The sequence below is a fragment of the Hemicordylus capensis genome, chromosome 2 (genome assembly GCF_027244095.1).
Source record: "Hemicordylus capensis ecotype Gifberg chromosome 2, rHemCap1.1.pri, whole genome shotgun sequence".
Taxonomy (NCBI): domain Eukaryota; kingdom Metazoa; phylum Chordata; class Lepidosauria; order Squamata; family Cordylidae; genus Hemicordylus; species Hemicordylus capensis.
In genome coordinates this window covers 98,159,012-98,175,620 of record NC_069658.1, presented here as the reverse complement: position 1 = coordinate 98,175,620, position 16,609 = coordinate 98,159,012, and the positions used below count along the sequence as shown (strand labels likewise).

At 44.5% G+C, this 16,609-nt stretch overlaps 2 protein-coding genes and 1 long non-coding RNA gene across 8 annotated transcripts in view; 1 reads left to right on the top strand and 2 right to left on the bottom strand.

The window, feature by feature from the left end:
* UBQLN1 (ubiquilin 1) overlaps positions 1-9,388 on the bottom strand; it is a 53,141-nt gene extending 43,753 nt beyond the window's left edge. The window contains exon 1 of one of the 2 annotated variants that reach the window (XM_053295713.1): positions 9,059-9,388. In XM_053295713.1, coding sequence (XP_053151688.1) covers positions 9,059-9,223 — 165 coding nt within the window. In that variant the 5' untranslated portion in view covers positions 9,224-9,388. Of the gene's footprint in view, positions 1-8,645; positions 8,670-9,058 lie in introns of those variants that run through there. The other variant, XM_053295714.1, reaches the window with a different exon arrangement.
* A 146-nt stretch (positions 9,389-9,534) lies between these two features.
* On the top strand, positions 9,535-11,089 carry LOC128344815 (uncharacterized). The gene is made up of 3 exons (XR_008316069.1): positions 9,535-10,105; positions 10,329-10,409; positions 10,516-11,089. It is a non-coding gene; the product is annotated as an uncharacterized LOC128344815 (long non-coding RNA).
* Positions 11,090-15,708: 4,619 nt separating this feature from the next.
* The window catches only part of GKAP1 (G kinase anchoring protein 1), a 70,962-nt gene continuing 70,061 nt past the window's right edge, over positions 15,709-16,609 (bottom strand). For all 5 annotated transcript variants that reach the window (XM_053304044.1, XM_053304047.1, XM_053304046.1 and 2 more), the window contains exon 12: positions 15,709-16,038. In XM_053304044.1, coding sequence (XP_053160019.1) covers positions 15,991-16,038 — 48 coding nt within the window. In that variant the 3' untranslated portion in view covers positions 15,709-15,990. The remainder of the gene's footprint in view (positions 16,039-16,609) is intronic.

Sequence of the window (16,609 nt, the reverse complement as noted above, 5' to 3'; positions counted from 1 at the left end):
GAGTGGGCTACGTGGGCGGGGGGAGGGGGAGGAAGAGGCAGGCTGGACAGCTGGAGCAGCTAGCAAGGCCCACAGTGAAGTGACGCCTGTACTGGGTCCCCCATTTGTGTGTGAGCAGCAAGCCAGTGGCTGCAGGCTACTTGCAGCAGAATGTGCTCTCCTTGGACTGCCCCCTTTTTGGTTTTGGTTTGGCCCGTACCACACATTCACACCTCAATATGGCAGCAGCTGATTTCCCACTTTTGCACCCCGGTAACCCACACTGAGGGGAGGCCAAAAGATAGCAGCGCTTCCTGGAGGCCTTGGCATGGGCCCTACCTTGCTCTGCAGTACCAGGATCCTCAGAGAGGGAACCGGTCAAAGTTTACCCCACTTGGGACAGATCCAGAGAGGGTAAGGAAAAGGAAGAGAAGACAGAAAGAAAAATAAAGTTTTTCTAAATTATTTCCAAGGGGGGAAAGATAGGTAGAGTTCAGCTCACCACCACACACAGAGGAACTGAAGACGACGACTGAAGGCTGGATGGCAATGGGAGCAGGAGCCCCAGCTGATGTGTCTGACCAGGAGCAAGACAGAAAAGCAACTGGGGATCCTGCTCCCACTACCTGCTGGGAGGAAGGCTGGACTTCCTGTTAACTGAAACTCTACCTGAAATCTTCCTGTCTGCTAGGAACAAGTGGTGAAATTAACTCTTTGTTGCTAATGACCTCCTACTCTGAGGGGGAACGTCTTCTTTGTTATGAGCCGCATCACCCAATGAGATCATCTGGAATGGTTCATCTGCAGTTGCCACCAATTTATCTAGTGAATACTCAAGAGATGGGATTTCTTTTTTGGCACCCTGAGGCTTTGGAAGGCGTTCCCTGTTGAAATAAGAGCCTCCCCATCTCTGACAGCTTTTAAGTTGTGATTTTAAACTGTTTTAATGTTTGTTTAAATTGTTTTATGATTGTAGTGAACTGCCCAAAGATGTGAGTTTGGAGTGGTGTACAAATATACTAAAATAAATAAAGTCTGGGTTGTGCCCATTATTGTTGGAGAAGTGGTGGGCCAATTAAGTGTTTACACTCGCACAATGCTTATATCAAAGTGTGTGAAATAGCCTTAAGGACAGATTCCATGTGCCACTGTAGTTAATAGTCAATGCCAAGACTACCAACTATTTTACCTGTTAAGCAAAGTATAACAAGTACAAATGAGGGTCAGCCAGCAAGTCTAATTTTGCAGAGCCAAGTACGTACAAAAAATACTCCAATCATTCAATTAGATTAACATTTCAAGTGCATCTTTCTATGAAGTGTTTGTTTCATCATCACATCATACAATAACCAAACACAATAGGATTTTGTAACGCTATATCAACATGGAAGTAAGCGAAAGAGGAAACCTTGCTCCCAGTCTTATCCTTTCCCCAGCTCTCCCCCATTAGCACATATTCACCGACTGCAGCAGGTATTTTGACAAGCTTCCCCATGCCACAATGAACTCATCTCTACATCCAAACTTGTCTGTGTTTCACTTGACAGGAGACCTATGCGGCATTCTAAAAGCAGTATGTGCACTGGAACCCCCAGTACTGGATTCTCTTTCCTGAAGCATGTAAGCATTGTTCAGCACCCATACTAAGGTAGCTCCAAGGATACAGGGCATGTAGTAGTCTTGACTTGCGTTCTGCTGGCTGAACTATACAGCTATCTACTTAGACAGTAAAAACTCAATCATATCCCAGAATTAATCCAGAATTATTCTGAACATTCAAAATACCATGTAGTACAAAGTAGATCTTTCCTAAATTTCAGAATTCAGTCTATTGTCAACTGTTACTCATGAAATACCTGTTGGGAGAAAATGATTGCTCTAGCTGCTAGTTTTCTTTTAAAAGTTAGTGGGAAACCACATTCTTGGAGCGAGACTGAAAATGCACTCCTTCCTTCAGGCTGATGGGATTATAAAAATCATCATTCTGCTTTCCCAGTTATGGTGATTAGGCTAAATTAGCAGCTTGTTCTGTTGTGTTTTACTCTATCTTATTTTGATCACTTGGTGGGGGGCCAACTGAAGCCCCCCACCTGATCCTATTAGGCTTTTAAGGTGAGCAAACTCAAGTAGTAAGTAGTAGAGTAATATGAATTCAGCCTCCTGACAATCACAGCTTTTGCTTTTATCTTTTTGGAGCCTGGGAGGGTGGGAAAGAGAAGAGGTGACTAAGCACACTTTCCAATGGCTGAAGGCAGCACTTCAATGTGCTTTGCTTGTTCCCAACCACATGAATTTTACACACACAAAAACTTGCTTAATTTACATATCATCTATAGTTCCAGCAGTATGTTCCTAATGAAGAATTTTGATTTTTTAAAAACAGCTTTGACCATGATCAAATCCTAAAAATTTATGCACATACAGCTGCTTATCAAATTAAAGTAACAGTGCATGACAAAACAGGTTTTTGCAGGAATCCACCTTCCCCTTTTCAGGGGAAATTAAACAAAAATCACAAAGAGGTAGAAAACAATTACTTTTCTATTTTGCATCTGCCTTGAAAGTTTTGCTTTAAGACCAGTGTGCCCTGAGAGGAAAGCAAGAGAGAAGGCACCCAGGCTAGGGAGCTCATGTCCTCAGCTCATGAAAAGATAATCAATGGCCTGATACAATGCTGCTTTGTGTTATGTAACTTTTTTGTTTATTTTTATTATAATATTATAAATCACTTTGGGTGTTTCGGTAAATGCAGAAAAGCAGTACAAAAATCCAAACAAATAAATAAGATATAGTGGGGAAAGAAAATTAAATCAGGCTACTAAGTACTCCAACTACTGAATATTCTCTTTTCTTTTTCCAATGTATTATTTATAGACAAAGTTGGACTGCTAACTTAATTTTCTTAAAAGCCAATGTAAAAGCTTTCCTATAATTTTACTGCAGCTGAGGTGCACATTAACTTGAGATTAGTCCAGCCAAGTTGGTTGGAGCATACTTCCAAGAGTTCACAGAACCGAAGCCTTTAGCTTGCTTCACACATGTTCATCACTCGATTGCAGTACCAAGTAATGACTTGCACTGTGTGAATGAGCTCTCAGAATAATCACTAACTCAAACAATACTTTTCAATAGTGACACATTCAGATGAGCGTCATTGAATACTGAACAAGCCAAGTCATATATATGAGCCAAGGCTCACTTCTATCTGGGGGCTACAAAAGTCATCAAGTGGCCAGCTGGAACAACTAAGGTTTCTTTTCCCTATCTCCCCGTTGCTAGGACAAAACAAGATTCATTTCTCTTTTCCCGAGTCATCCATTATTTCACTAGTGCCATCTGTACATTTAGGAAGCTCAGAGGGAGAGCAGTCTCTCACTTGCACTGGGCAGGAGAGACTCTGCCCCTCTCTACTAATCTCTTTAGCAACTTGGGTTCACTCTCTAATATCACACTAGGACTTAAACACACAGCAATGAGAATCTCTGACTGCACTGGACAAGTGTCCAATGTCCAGCATAGTAAGCAGCTGACTACCCTTCCCTCTCCTAAGCCCTCTGCACCTGCCACAAGGTCTTGGGAGGGGCAGAGATAACCACAAATTATTGGCTAGTAAGGTAAGCTACATCTTGTGAATCATGTTTCTAATCCTTAGGTTTTGAACTTATAAACAGGTTTGTGATAAACTGAACACTTCAGGTGAAAAACAGTCTTATCTTGAGAAAATTGAATAGAGTGCATTTATTTTCTCAATGAATCTGGTCTCAGTCATTGACTAAAATCATATCTGGAGAGAGTAATAATCACTCCCAAATGACTAGGCAGGAAAGCTTTTTTAAACTCAAGAGTTGCCCTTTTTATTTCTTTAAAGGCAATCAATGTGCCACATATGTTTGACATGTGGGGTACTAAATGTTGGAAACTTACTGGCAAGGCTGAAGTGAAGCACTAGCACTCCCGTTTTTAAAAAAGGTTGTGATATTATGCACGTGTAGCATTCTTAACTATAAGCATTAGAAGCCATAATTAGTGAACTTGTAATAACTTAACATTTCACTGACTTTATAGTGCTTCCCAACATAAGGAAAGCTTCAGCTATAGTGTTAAGAAACATGCAATCATACTAAGATAACAGACAAAATAAAGCCAAGGTAACACATTTAATCTGTTATTTCATTAACAAGAGGCCAATTCTGATCTCAAAAACCAATCTTGAACTGAAATAAAATCTATTAAATACCAAATCCAGACCTTGACAAGTTTTCTTTAGCTCTAGGAGCCAGCCCCAAAATTTTAAGAGCCAGACTATCCTCCACTCTGGGGTGTGAACTTGCTATTTGCCCCTAGTAACACCCTCTGCTCCATTGGGGTGTGTGTGTGCTTGATGATGATTCATCAGGTAGATGATGGAGCAACATGACCAGGAGAAAGAAGCAATCCACTTCCGCTTCACTTGCTCATTCTTCCTTCTGGCTGTGTGGGTCCATCACCTGCCTAAACCAGAAAGATGCAATCAGGAGGAGTGAGCAAGGAAGGCAAGAGTGGGTTGCTCTCTCCTCCTCCTGGTTGCATCCATCTGGCTCAGGCAGACAATGGATAGATGAGACCAGGAAGAGGAGAGAGCTACCAGCCCCTAGCTTTGTCTGCTCACTCGATCCTTCTCCTGGTAGCATTGGTTCATTGCCTAGCTCAGGCATCATACTTAAATTTCCAGGTGCCTGGTGAGCCGACGCCTTGGAATTGTTAAGCCCAGGCTTGATCTTAAAGAATGTGAGCAGGGAGTACGGTTCTGAAAGGGCAATGGCAGAACTACAGTATATTTAAGGTAAAGTAAAGTGTGTCGTCGAGTTGGTTTTGACTACTGGCTCCCATAGAACCCTGTGGTTTTCTTTGATAGAATACAGGAGAGGTTTACCATTGCCTCCTCCTGCACAGTATGAGATGATGTCTTTCAGCACCTTCCTATATCGCTGCTGCCCGATATAGTACCAGCGGGGATTTGAACTAGCAACCGTCTGCTTGTTAGTCAAGCATTTCCCCACTATGCCACTTAAGGTGGTAATATTTGGACAGAAATACCAGTATGGTAGGTCTTCAAAGTCAGGTCAGAGGGGAAAAAACAAAGAAGACAATCTCTCACTGCTGTAAGACCAACCAATTTCAAAGGAATTTCAGCACAATCCTATACAGAGTTACGTGGCTGCCGGACATATACAAATATAAAACAATTACAAAACCAATTCACCTTTTTCATAAATCCATATATCTTTATTATTATTTTATTATCCATCTTATTTGTTTGTTTGTTATTTTTCTGTGTAAACTGCTTTGGGAACTTTAGTTGAAAAGCGGTATATAAATGGTGGTTGTTATATCTACTGGGCCTAATAAGCAATTAGTTTGCAATTATACAATAAAAGCATAATACTGAACTGCAAATGTTGGTTTTTCAAGTAAAATGTCCAGTAAATAACTTGCATGTGTGGTTTAACACAAAAACAATACTTTATTAACATGCTAAAGAGAGATCCACGTGTGAGGAAAGACTACACAAATTCCATAACCAGAAATAACGCCTTGCAACCCCACATCTGAAACTTGTTTTAACTACACTAACCATCCATAATCATTGCCTATCTAAGAATATCTGAAGTTTTTGGACCAGGGAAGGGAAAACATTTTAGTTTCCTAGGCACTTGTATCCATTTTTAAGATGCCTGTAATTTTACTAACATGGCCTAGGACACTTAATATTGCCACTCAAAACACAAGATCAGCCACACCGGAAGCTTTGTTTTGTCACAATGGGATGACTAAATCAGGGCTGAAATCACCTGTTTGTTACTACAGCTTTCCTTAGCTAGCTCCAAAAAGTTGACAACTCTCCACGGTCAAAGCATGATTACACCTCTTTAATGAGAATTAACAAGCAAACTGAATCTAACCTGGACCGTAGCCTTTCCCACAGCAGCATACGATCCAATTGTGTCAAGAACATGAATCAGATTTCAACTGAGAGCATGGCTACATCAATAGCAGTAGCCCTATCTACGTTATGTCACACACAAAGCCACAGCAGCAAACTCCACCCTCACTAGCATGAGATGCAATTTCACCATGCAATCAGAACACTGCACAATCCTATTGCACCATACATCAGTATGTTTGGATTCAAGCAAGACTGTGATTTTGAAACAATGGATATCAGACCCCATAACCATCTGGCCTTCTAGCATTCTATAATGTTTCAGAGACAGACAAGAAGAAATGCTTCAATCCCTGAGGAAAGGGCTGTACTGCAAACCCAGGTTGTTGTTGTTTTGAGCTAATAGTTATATAAGCTAGTTGGGCAATCTAAATATTGCCAGTATCAGTCCAAAGCCTAAATAGGTGATGAATATAAGTTCAGCTCTAGAGTATTTCAATGAACTGTTTGCTCATTATGAGATTAACGACTTCTTTTCTACATGAGTGGGGTGAGACATGTAAACAACTGGATTTCTTTATGTCTTTGGATAATCAACGTATCTATTTTTGAAATAAACTAATCACAAAAATGTGACTGTGATCAGCAACTATATTTAAAACACCGACAACTTTACATGGACCCAGAGCCCACTCATAGCGAAACCACTTAAAAATGTTTTGGTTTACCAGGTCAAAGCTCAAATAAAATATATAAACAGGTTTTTTCATCTTATAGTAAATGATTTATGTTAACATTTCTGGTTTACATGTGCTTTGTTGTTGCTGTTGTTAAAGTCCAGCAGGGCCTAGAATGCTGTGCTCTACTTCATGTTTGGAGCAAATTCTACTACTGAGCCTGTGTAGCAACCATCATTTTAAAAGCTCCAACAGGCATAAAAGTGTACAAAAAGTAAACATGAATTAAAAAGCTGGAATAGTAGGATTACAACTGTAAAATATTCCTCAAGATTTTACCTAAAGACTTATTGCACAACTCTTATCATTTGTCGCAGTTACCTGTTCTTGGCATTTCATTCTGTGTCCTTTTCCCTCATTCTATTGCTGATCATCAGTGCATATCCCACAAGTGATTATGACACCAACTGTACATTGTGGCTGGAAGTCAGTCACTTGCAAAAGCAGGAATGAAGCAAGTTATTCCCAAGAAAATACAAGAGCTGGTGCATATGCCAGGATTCTGGGAAAAAGTTTAATACAAGCTGGCTTCCAGCAACATCAATTCAGATCTGTAAGGTTTATCCTTATAAGAACAAGTGTATTCGTAATAGTAAAGGGGTTATTAAACTGGATGTAATGTTTTTGATAACAAGCCTTGTTTTTCAGGCTGAACTAGTTTCAACTTAATTAAAAGAAGTACTTGAAAGAAATATATCCTGAAAGTTTTGAGTGGGAAACCTAAGTGCTTTATAGAAGCAAAGCACTCTTGTGAACAGCAGTTAATAAAATTCCATCTAGGTTAAGGATATGGACAAAATATCTTTCATTTACTATTTTGCACCTGTTACAAAGTGCTAATAGTAATGGTAGAAAGTTGAAACCCTTTAAGCTCTCTTTTAAAGGCTCCCTAGGTTTTTACAGAATATAAAATGATATTGGTTATAATTTCTTATACAGTTTCAGATGTAGATACAGCAGATAAAGGTAAAGTGTACCGTCAAGTCAATTTTGACTCCCGGCACCCACAGAACCATGTGGTTTTCTTTGGTAGAATTCAGGAGAGTTTTATCATTGCCTCCTCCCACTCAGTATGAGATGATGCCCTTTCAGCATCTTCCTATATCACTGCTGCCCGATATAGTACCAGCAGGGATTTGAACCAGCAACCTTCTGCTTGTTAGTCAAGCATTTCCCCGCTGCACCACTTAAGGTGGGTTAGATACAGCAGATACCAATTCTAAAATGAACAGAGCTATCCACATAGTGCTCAAGAGCCTATTCCTAGAAGCTATTACACTACAGTGTTTAAAGAACTGAATATTCAAAGCTGACTGGTATTAGAGAAGATGGAATCCTACATAAAGTGAGTGAAATACCTACTCAACTATTAGAACCAAGTTTAAAAAGCAATCTTAAGATCTCAGAAACTTATGCCATGATGTCTTCAGTATATCCAAGAAATCATGAGATTAGCAATCCCATCACCAGTACTATCAAAGTGCTGGATCTTTCAGCCAAATATGATCTCTTTTTTCATCCTGTACTAGTACTTTTCAAGTTTGTTTCTGCACTAATCATTATGTTTAGAACCTTAAGATCATAACAACTTTCTGCTCAGGCTTCCAACAGATAGTGTGTTAGAAGAACATAAGGTGCAAAGATAGGTGTACTTATGTCTCTGCAGATGGCATGTTAAGATTTAAGATGTAAAGACTCACGAGATTTTCAAATTAAAATACTGTATAAGTAGAAGACAGTCAGACTTCTCTGTGTATGTACATACAAAAGGGATTGTCCCATCACCACATGCGGCACCCTAGACACAGGCTGTACTTTGTTTTCTATGTAAAAGCGCTCTAGTGGTAGAAAGTTGACGCATTTACAACAGCTTTCAATTGTACTTTTGTCTCTCATCCTACTGCTTTGAAATTGGTTAGTTGTTTGCCCCCTTCACGAGGGAAAGGTGAGCCTTTGTGCTCTCAGAGTTAAAACATCAGCATTTCGGTACCATTTCTCTGCCTTACCACTTGCATATCAACTCCATCGTTTTCCAAGGGTTCAGTCTTATGGGCATATTTTGGAATAAATCCCACTGAACTCCACGAGACTTTCTTGCAAATAAACACGTACAGGATCGAGCAGCAAGACTTCTTCCCCTATTAAGAAACCCTCCTGAAAGCATCAAGAAAGCCACGAGTCCCGCTCGCAGCTTAGTCACACACAAGAGATCTTTTCGCGGCCTTCGACGACGAGGCAGGAGCTCTGCCCGCGTCAGCAGTTCGGTGGCCGTCTACACCGAGGGCCGCGCCAATTCTTCCTTTCTCCTCGAATGGGACGGGCATCGGGGGAAGGCAGGCGCGGGTGGGAGCCGCTTCCCCCGGATTCACCCCCGCCCCCCGTCTCCGGCCACACCCCGCCCCCACTCCTCGTCTCTCACCTGCCGGATACTGCTCGTCTCCGGCACCGCGAACTCCTCCTTCTCTTTGGGGGTCTTGACGGTGACTTTGATGATACGTGGCTCCGAGTCGGAAGCAGAGGCAGACGGAGCGGGTGTCTCGTTCGGGCTCTGGGGCCCAGGCGGGCTCTCGCCGCTTTCAGACATGGCGGGCGCGGGGAGGGAGGAACGGACGGACGGACCGACGACTGAGAGGCCTCCTTCGCTGAACCTAGGCGCGCAGAGAACGCTGGGTAATGTCGACCCTCCCCCCTCGCAGCGTCTCTCGCGCACCCCGCACTCTCGGAGAGTTCTACGGAGCAGCCTGGCTCAGGTGCGGCGCGCACTGATGACGTGAGACATCGGGGAAGTTACTAGAAAAAGGGAACCGTCTTTCCCGGCGTCAGATAAATGGCACTCGGAAAGACGCGCATGTGTTAAAGGTGAAGCAGCAGCTCAGGGCGCGTGCGCGTCACAAGCTCGCTCTCGGTGCGCATGTGCAGTTCTGAAAAGGGGCCCTGCCTGGCATTGTGAGGCCAGCACTTACTTTCATACTGTGAGGGATCTGCGCGTGCGCAAACATCACTGGCAGACAGCTCGCGACGGTGACGCAGTTTCTCAGTGCGCACGTGCGCGTTATACGCTGCTTTTTGCAAGTTTTCTGGTTTAAACAAACAAACAAACAAAAAGGGTACAACATCCTGGTGGTTTCATGGGAGAAACTATTGCCGAAGCAGTAGCTCTGGGCTTTCTTAAATTCTAAGGTTGCAATTAATCGTATGTATACTGATTTGTGAATAAATCCAAAATATGTATGTGCTCTGTTTCACGAAGGTCCAACCTCCTGCTTTTCTGGAGCAATTTAGACTTTAGCAATTATAGCACGATCCCCAAAAGATCACAAACCAAAGCTCGAGTGCAAACAACCCAACTATATTTTATCCTGTGCTTTCCTAGGGCCGAACTAGCTTTTGTATCTGCCTATAAACCGCTGTAATGATGGCAATTAGACGGGTTGCGTGCTGAATCTTTATCCACACTTCTTTGAAAGTAAGTGCCATTGAAATAATATAGTCTACTTGTGATTCTTTAGAATCAAGGTGTCAGCACAAGAAGGTTCCTACTATTGTGCTAAGGGAAGAGGTCACTCTCTCCCTTTCAGGCAAAAGGTCTTGTACAGACTTTGTTGCCTGTGGTCAAGAAGTTGTTCTCTGGAGCAGTGACCTGAACCCATGTGTCACAACTCCTATCCTTTTGCTCTCATAACTAACAGCTTGGATGATGCTCATAAAGGTTCCTTATGGGTGATTCCCATGAAATGCAACAGGCAAGGCAGCACTACATGACAAGAGGAGTAAGTGCCTTTCCAGCTTCCCCTTGCAACCCTCTTACTCAGTAAGCTATTACAGGAAAGCCAAAGATCCTAGCTTATACTCTGCTTTTGCTGCTGTAACTTATAGGTTTCTTCATCTTTAAGCTGAAAAGGTTATTTCTGCCCTGTGGATATCCACTGCTATAGCACTTGGCTGAGATATTGGAACCTCAGGCTCTGAGATGGGATTAATTCAAACCTCTGTCTAAGGGAACAGACTGACATCCAAGTTTCATATAGTCTTCCTAACCACCAAGTTATTAGAGGTGAGAGTTCATGTCTTTCAAGAAGCCTGCTTGTCCATTGTGTAGGAGAGTAATAAAAGGAATATGCCAAGTGAAGTCATCTTAGCATTCATGTTGCTGTGTTCCATACATGGCTGAGGGGGAATATCCTTAGCAAGTAATTAGCAAGTAGTAGGAGTTGGATTTTTTAGCACAGTTATAGGCTTCTTTTCCATAAACTGGAAATAGTTTCCAGGCAGTCTGTCCAAGTGACTGTCCTATGTTGAGTCTCTGCACCTGATATTTTAGGCATCAATCGTAGATGGTTCGATAGTAATCCTATGCAGCCTTTACAATTGTTACTAGAATCAGGGTGCTAGTTATGTATATTTTAAAAATATGAGTAAATTGTGTGAGTAAAACAAAATCTTTGCCTTATTTGTTTTGTTTTGGATTAACTTGTGCTGTATCAATTAAAAACACAAAAATAAAAACTTTGGTGCAGCCACGGGGATGGGTGACTGGTGGTGGCGAAGAGGTTATTTCCATACTCCTAAAAACGGAATCTCTTATACTTGGAACCAAAAGCTGAAGAGACATGAGTCATATTCACGTTATGAACAACACATGTACAGTATATGCATGTATAGATATGTACACGTGTATAACTACTCATATATGTCCAGTACATGTACATTTCCCTGCTGCACTCTTTATTTATTTATTTTATTTTTGCATTTATATACCGCCTTTCATTAAAAAGATAACCCCAAGGTGGTTTACAAAAGTTAAAAACATGCAATAAAAAGACAATAAAAACATCATGTTAAAAGTATAAAAACATATAAAAATAGGCATAAAAACAATACAACGAATACAACAAACAAAAACACAGAGAAGCCGCAGTAGAAAACGATCATGTAAAAGCCTGGGTAAAAAGCCAAGTCTTTAAAAGCTTTCTAAAAGCCGTGATGGAGTCCGAGGAACGAATGGCCACTGGGAGAGCATTCCAGAGTCTGGGGGCAGCAACAGAGAAGGCCCTGTCCCGAGTGCACGACAGCCGGGCCTCCCTCATTGTCGGCACCCGGAGCAGGGCCCCCTCAGATGTCCTTGTCAAGCGGGCAGCAACCCTTGGGAGCAGGCGGTCCCTCAAATACCCCGGGCCCAAACCGTTTAGGACTTTAAAGGTCAAAACCAGCACCTTGAATTGGACCCGGAAACAAACCGGCAGCCAGTGCAGCTCTTTCAAAATGGGGGTGATATGTTCCCAACGGGCAGCTCCGGATAAAACCCTGGCTGCCGCGTTTTGCACTAGTTGCAGTTTCTGGATATTCTTCAAGGGCAGCCCCACGTAGAGCGCGTTACAGTAATCTAGCCGCGACGTGACTAAGGCGTGGGTAACCGTGGCCAGATCTGCCTTCTCGAGAAAGGGACGCAGCTGGCGCACCAGCCGAAGCCGTGCAAAGGCACCCCTGGCCACCACCTCCACCTGAGCTTCCAAAAGCAGAGCCGGGTCTAGTAGTACCCCCAAGCTGCATACTTGCTCCTTCAAGGGGAGTGCAACCCCATCCAGAACCGGTAAAATCTCCTCATCCCGATTGGCTCTCCTACTGACCAACAGTACCTCCGTCTTATCCGGATTCAATTTCAGTTTGTTAGCCCACATCCAACCCATCACGGCCTCCAGCCCCCGATTCAGGACATCCACCGCCTCCCTAGGATCAGATGACAAGGAGAGATAGAGCTGAGTGTCATCTGCATATTGCTGACAACTCAGTCCAAATCTCCGGATGACCTCTCCCAGCGGCTTCATGTAGATGTTAAACAGCATGGGGAACAAGACCGATCCCTGCGGGACCCCACAGGCCAACAGCCATGGGGCCGAGCAGTAGTCCCCCAGCACCACCTTCTGAACCCTCCCCTCAAGAAAGGACCGAAACCACTGCAACGCAGTGCCTCCGATTCCCATACTCGAGAGGCGGCCCAGAAGGATACCATGGTCGATGGTATCGAACGCCGCCGAGAGGTCCAGCAGAACCAACAGGGACGCACTCCCCCTGTCTAGTTCCCGGCGTAGGTCATCCACTAGAGCGACCAAGGCAGTCTCAGTCCCCTACCCGGGGCGGAAGCCAGCTTGAAAAGGGTCCAGAAAATCCGTATCATCCAAGACCCTCTGCAGCTGGGACGCCACCATATGCTCCATCACCTTGCCCAAAAAGGGGAGGTTAGACACAGGTCTATAGTTGTCCAGGTTGGAGGGATCAAGGGAGGGCTTTTTTAATAGAGGTCTTACCACCGCCACCATAAGGCACGATGGCATCCTGCCCTCCCTTAATGAAGCATTAACGATCACCTCCAGCCATCGACCTGTCCCCTCCCTGGCAGCTTTTATTAGCCATGAAGGGCAAGGGTCAAGAGCGCACGAAGTCGCCCGCACACTGCCCAGGATCTTGTCCACATCCTCAGGCCGCACCAACCGAAAAGAATCCAACACAACGGGACCAGATGGTACCAGAGGCACGTCTGCCGGAACTGCCAAAACTCTGGAGTCCAGGTCAGCATGCATGCAAGCGACTTTATCTGCAAAGCGACAGGCAAACCGATCACAAAGAGCTGTAGATGGCTCCTCCCCCATTGTCTGGGGGGATGTGTGGAGCAAGGTTTTCACCACACGAAACAGCTCTGTTTGTCTGCACTGAGCAGACGCAATGGAGGCGGAGAAAAAGCATTTCTTCGCCGCCCCCACCGCCACAGAGTAGTCCCTAAAATGGGCTCTAGCCCGTGTTCGGTCGGATTCGTGACTACTCTTCCTCCAGCGTCGCTCCAGCCGTCGTCCGAGTTGCTTCATTGCCCTAAGCTCCGAGGAAAACCAAGGAGCAGAACCGACTCCACCAAGCCGGAGAGGGTGCTTGGGGGCAACTGTGTCAACAGCCCGGGCCATCTCTCCATTGCAGAGATCAACCAAGGCCTCGACAGGGTCACCAGCTCTGGACACTGGAAACTCCCCGAGGGCCGTCTGAAATCCAAGCGGATCCATAAGCCTCCGGGGGCGGACCATCTTAATCGGCCCACCACCCCTGCAGAGGGCAGACGGAGCAGTCAAACTAAACCCCACCAGGTGATGATCTGTCCATGACAAGGGAGTGGTCTCAAATTCCCCCACCTCCAGATCATTTATTTCCCGGTCGGCAAAAACCAGATCCAGTGTGTCCCGCCACATGGGTAGGGCCGGATACCAATTGAGACAGGCCTAGGGTTGCCATGGAGGCCATGAAATCCTGAGCCGCACCCACTAGGGGGGCCTCAGCGTGGACATTGAAATCCCCCAAGACAATAAGCCTGGGGGAACCCAAGGCCACCTCCGAGACCACCCCCGCCAGCTCAGGTAGGGAGACTGAAGTGCAGCGGGGTGGTCAGTACACCAGCAGAATCCCCAGCCTATCTCGGAGGCCCACCCTCAAGGACAAACACTCAAAATTCTGAGATTGCCTGACCGGGCACCTGGAAACGGGGAGGGTCTCTCGAAAGATGACCGCAACGCCTCCTCCCCGACCCTCGAGGCGGGGCTGCTGCACGATCTGGAAACCTGGAGGACAAAGCTGAGAGAGACCAACCCCGCCCAGCGCATCCAACCAGGTCTCTGTCACGCATACCAGGTCAGCACGCTCATCCACAATCAAATCGTGGATGAGAAATGTTTTTGCGTTAACTGACCTGGCATTCAGCAGCAGCACCCTAATCCTCGAAGGAGTGTTCACAGAGCTCCCTAGGGTCAGAGGGTTGGGAGAAGGTCCGGAAAAAGGAACAGGCCCCAATTACCTGGACCGTTTTCCCCTGTAACGGCCTGCCCAACTCCCACCGCCATATCTCCCTCTGCCCGCTACCCGTGATATTGCTGCCCCCACTCCAGACCCACTTTTTCGCTCTCCCACACACATACCCCCAGACTAACCCACCACAGCTTCTTGGCTTAATTTAAAACCAAGACCAGACTTATACAGTCTCTGCTGACTTCTTACTTGGAGGAAGACGGATCCTCAAGGCAGGAGGAAAAGGTCTTCAGGGCCCCAGGCAGCTCGCCCCACGGCTGAGAGCCACAAGGACGAGAGCCCTTGTGCCCTCGCCCTTCGGCTCATGCCAAGAGGCTCACACCCCTGGCCCAGCCCCAGCTTTAAAGCAGCAGAGGCTGAGGGTAGATGGCACACACCTGGAGAAAAGGTGGGGCAGAAGCCCAAACACAGTCACTGCCTTGCCCAAGATGTTCCCTCTTCCCTTCCTCAGTCCCTGGCCCAGCCCCAGCTTTAAAGCAGCAGAGGCTGAGGGTAGATGGCACACACCTGGAGAAAAGGTGGGGCAGAAGCCCAAACACAGTCACTGCCTTGCCCAAGATGTTCCCTCTTCCCTCTTCATTTCAGGGGGTCTGTACCCAGCTTCAGTTAAAAAACGAATACATGTATAGTCACTCACACATAGATGTACATGTGTAAAGATAACTGCCCACATAAAACAATGTCTGAATAAGGCTATAGAAGGCAATGTATCACTTATACAGTAAACGGAGCCCTTCAAACCTCATCCTCCACAGAAATTGTTGCAGCTACCATGACCACCTCTAGGAAAAGCCTTATCACCAATTAAGTAATGCTGAAAAGTATGTAAAGATCTTGGTGGAATTAAACTTTTTAATGTGATGACAAATGACGTGGCAGATCGCATCTGTTGATACGAAAGATACTGCACTGTGTAAGGTCACACTTTATCTATACCTCCAATATGCTGTTGGTAAAAATAATTCAACTGTTCTGGTATACTTAAGTTTATGACAACATTCTGCTGCTTAGGAGAAGAGTTGGTTACAGGAGTAGATTTCTTTGGTTTTACATGTTCCCTACTTCAATGCTAGCCTGGACAAGTCAAACACTCACCATTTAGTAACATGACAAAATATAAAAAGGCTTAAAAAGGATTAAAGCAGTCATGGAAGCATGGCATGATCCAGCCATTAACAGTCTCATCCGATTAATGTTTTTATCCTTACTGAAATAAGACACATCAGGTTTGTACAAATGACAAAAAGTTTATTGACTGATGAAAAACTAAATGTAGAATTAGCACGAACAAGGTTTGAGCATCACTATTAATATTAGTTTCCAGCTTCTGTTCTTTACACTAAAAGTGCAACAGACTGAGTATTCAGATTCTTAGTCAATTAAATTCCCACTGCCCAACCCCCCAAAACTGCATAGTTAAGCAGTAGTAGTACAAATATACATTTTTGCAAAACCCCTGAAGATCAAGATTCCTTTTTTTTTTTTTTTGGCTTTGAATTCAAAATGTGATCACCTGTACTGGTCAGACTCTGAATTTCTTTTGCCTTTTCTTCCACCCTGTAAAAAAGCAACAAGGGGAAAAGTTATGTCAAATTTACATATCCACACAAAGTAAATCCCACCTGGTTCTTCTCATTAGTAGGGCTTTTGCAAATATGTACCAGCAGCCCTGCTTTGCTTTCACTGCCTCCTGCAAGGTTGCAGGAAAGGAGAGAAACCACTCCTGTTGGGAAAGAAAGGAAAAATAATTCCTCTCTCTTCCAGTATGACTTCTACAGAAAAAGCAGCAAGGTTAGCTTTTGCAGGAAAGGGAGAGGAAACTACCCCATCCCTTACCAAGTTCTTAAATGGGGGAAAGGAAGATAGATAGATACTTTATTTACGGCCAATGGCCAAAACAGGAGGAAAGGAAGCCCAGGGGCATTTGCCAAATGAGAGAGGGGTACCAACTGCTAGCAGGCAGGTGAGTGAATTTATGGGATCCTGGGCTTAATACTAGATCCCCCTTCCTTACTGTGGTGGAAGTGTGCGGACACCCAAGAATGTAAGAAAATGAAAATTTTTCTGCACAAGGATGGGAAGTAAAGTCGTTTTAAGAATTCAATCCTAGGCATACTTACTAGGAAAT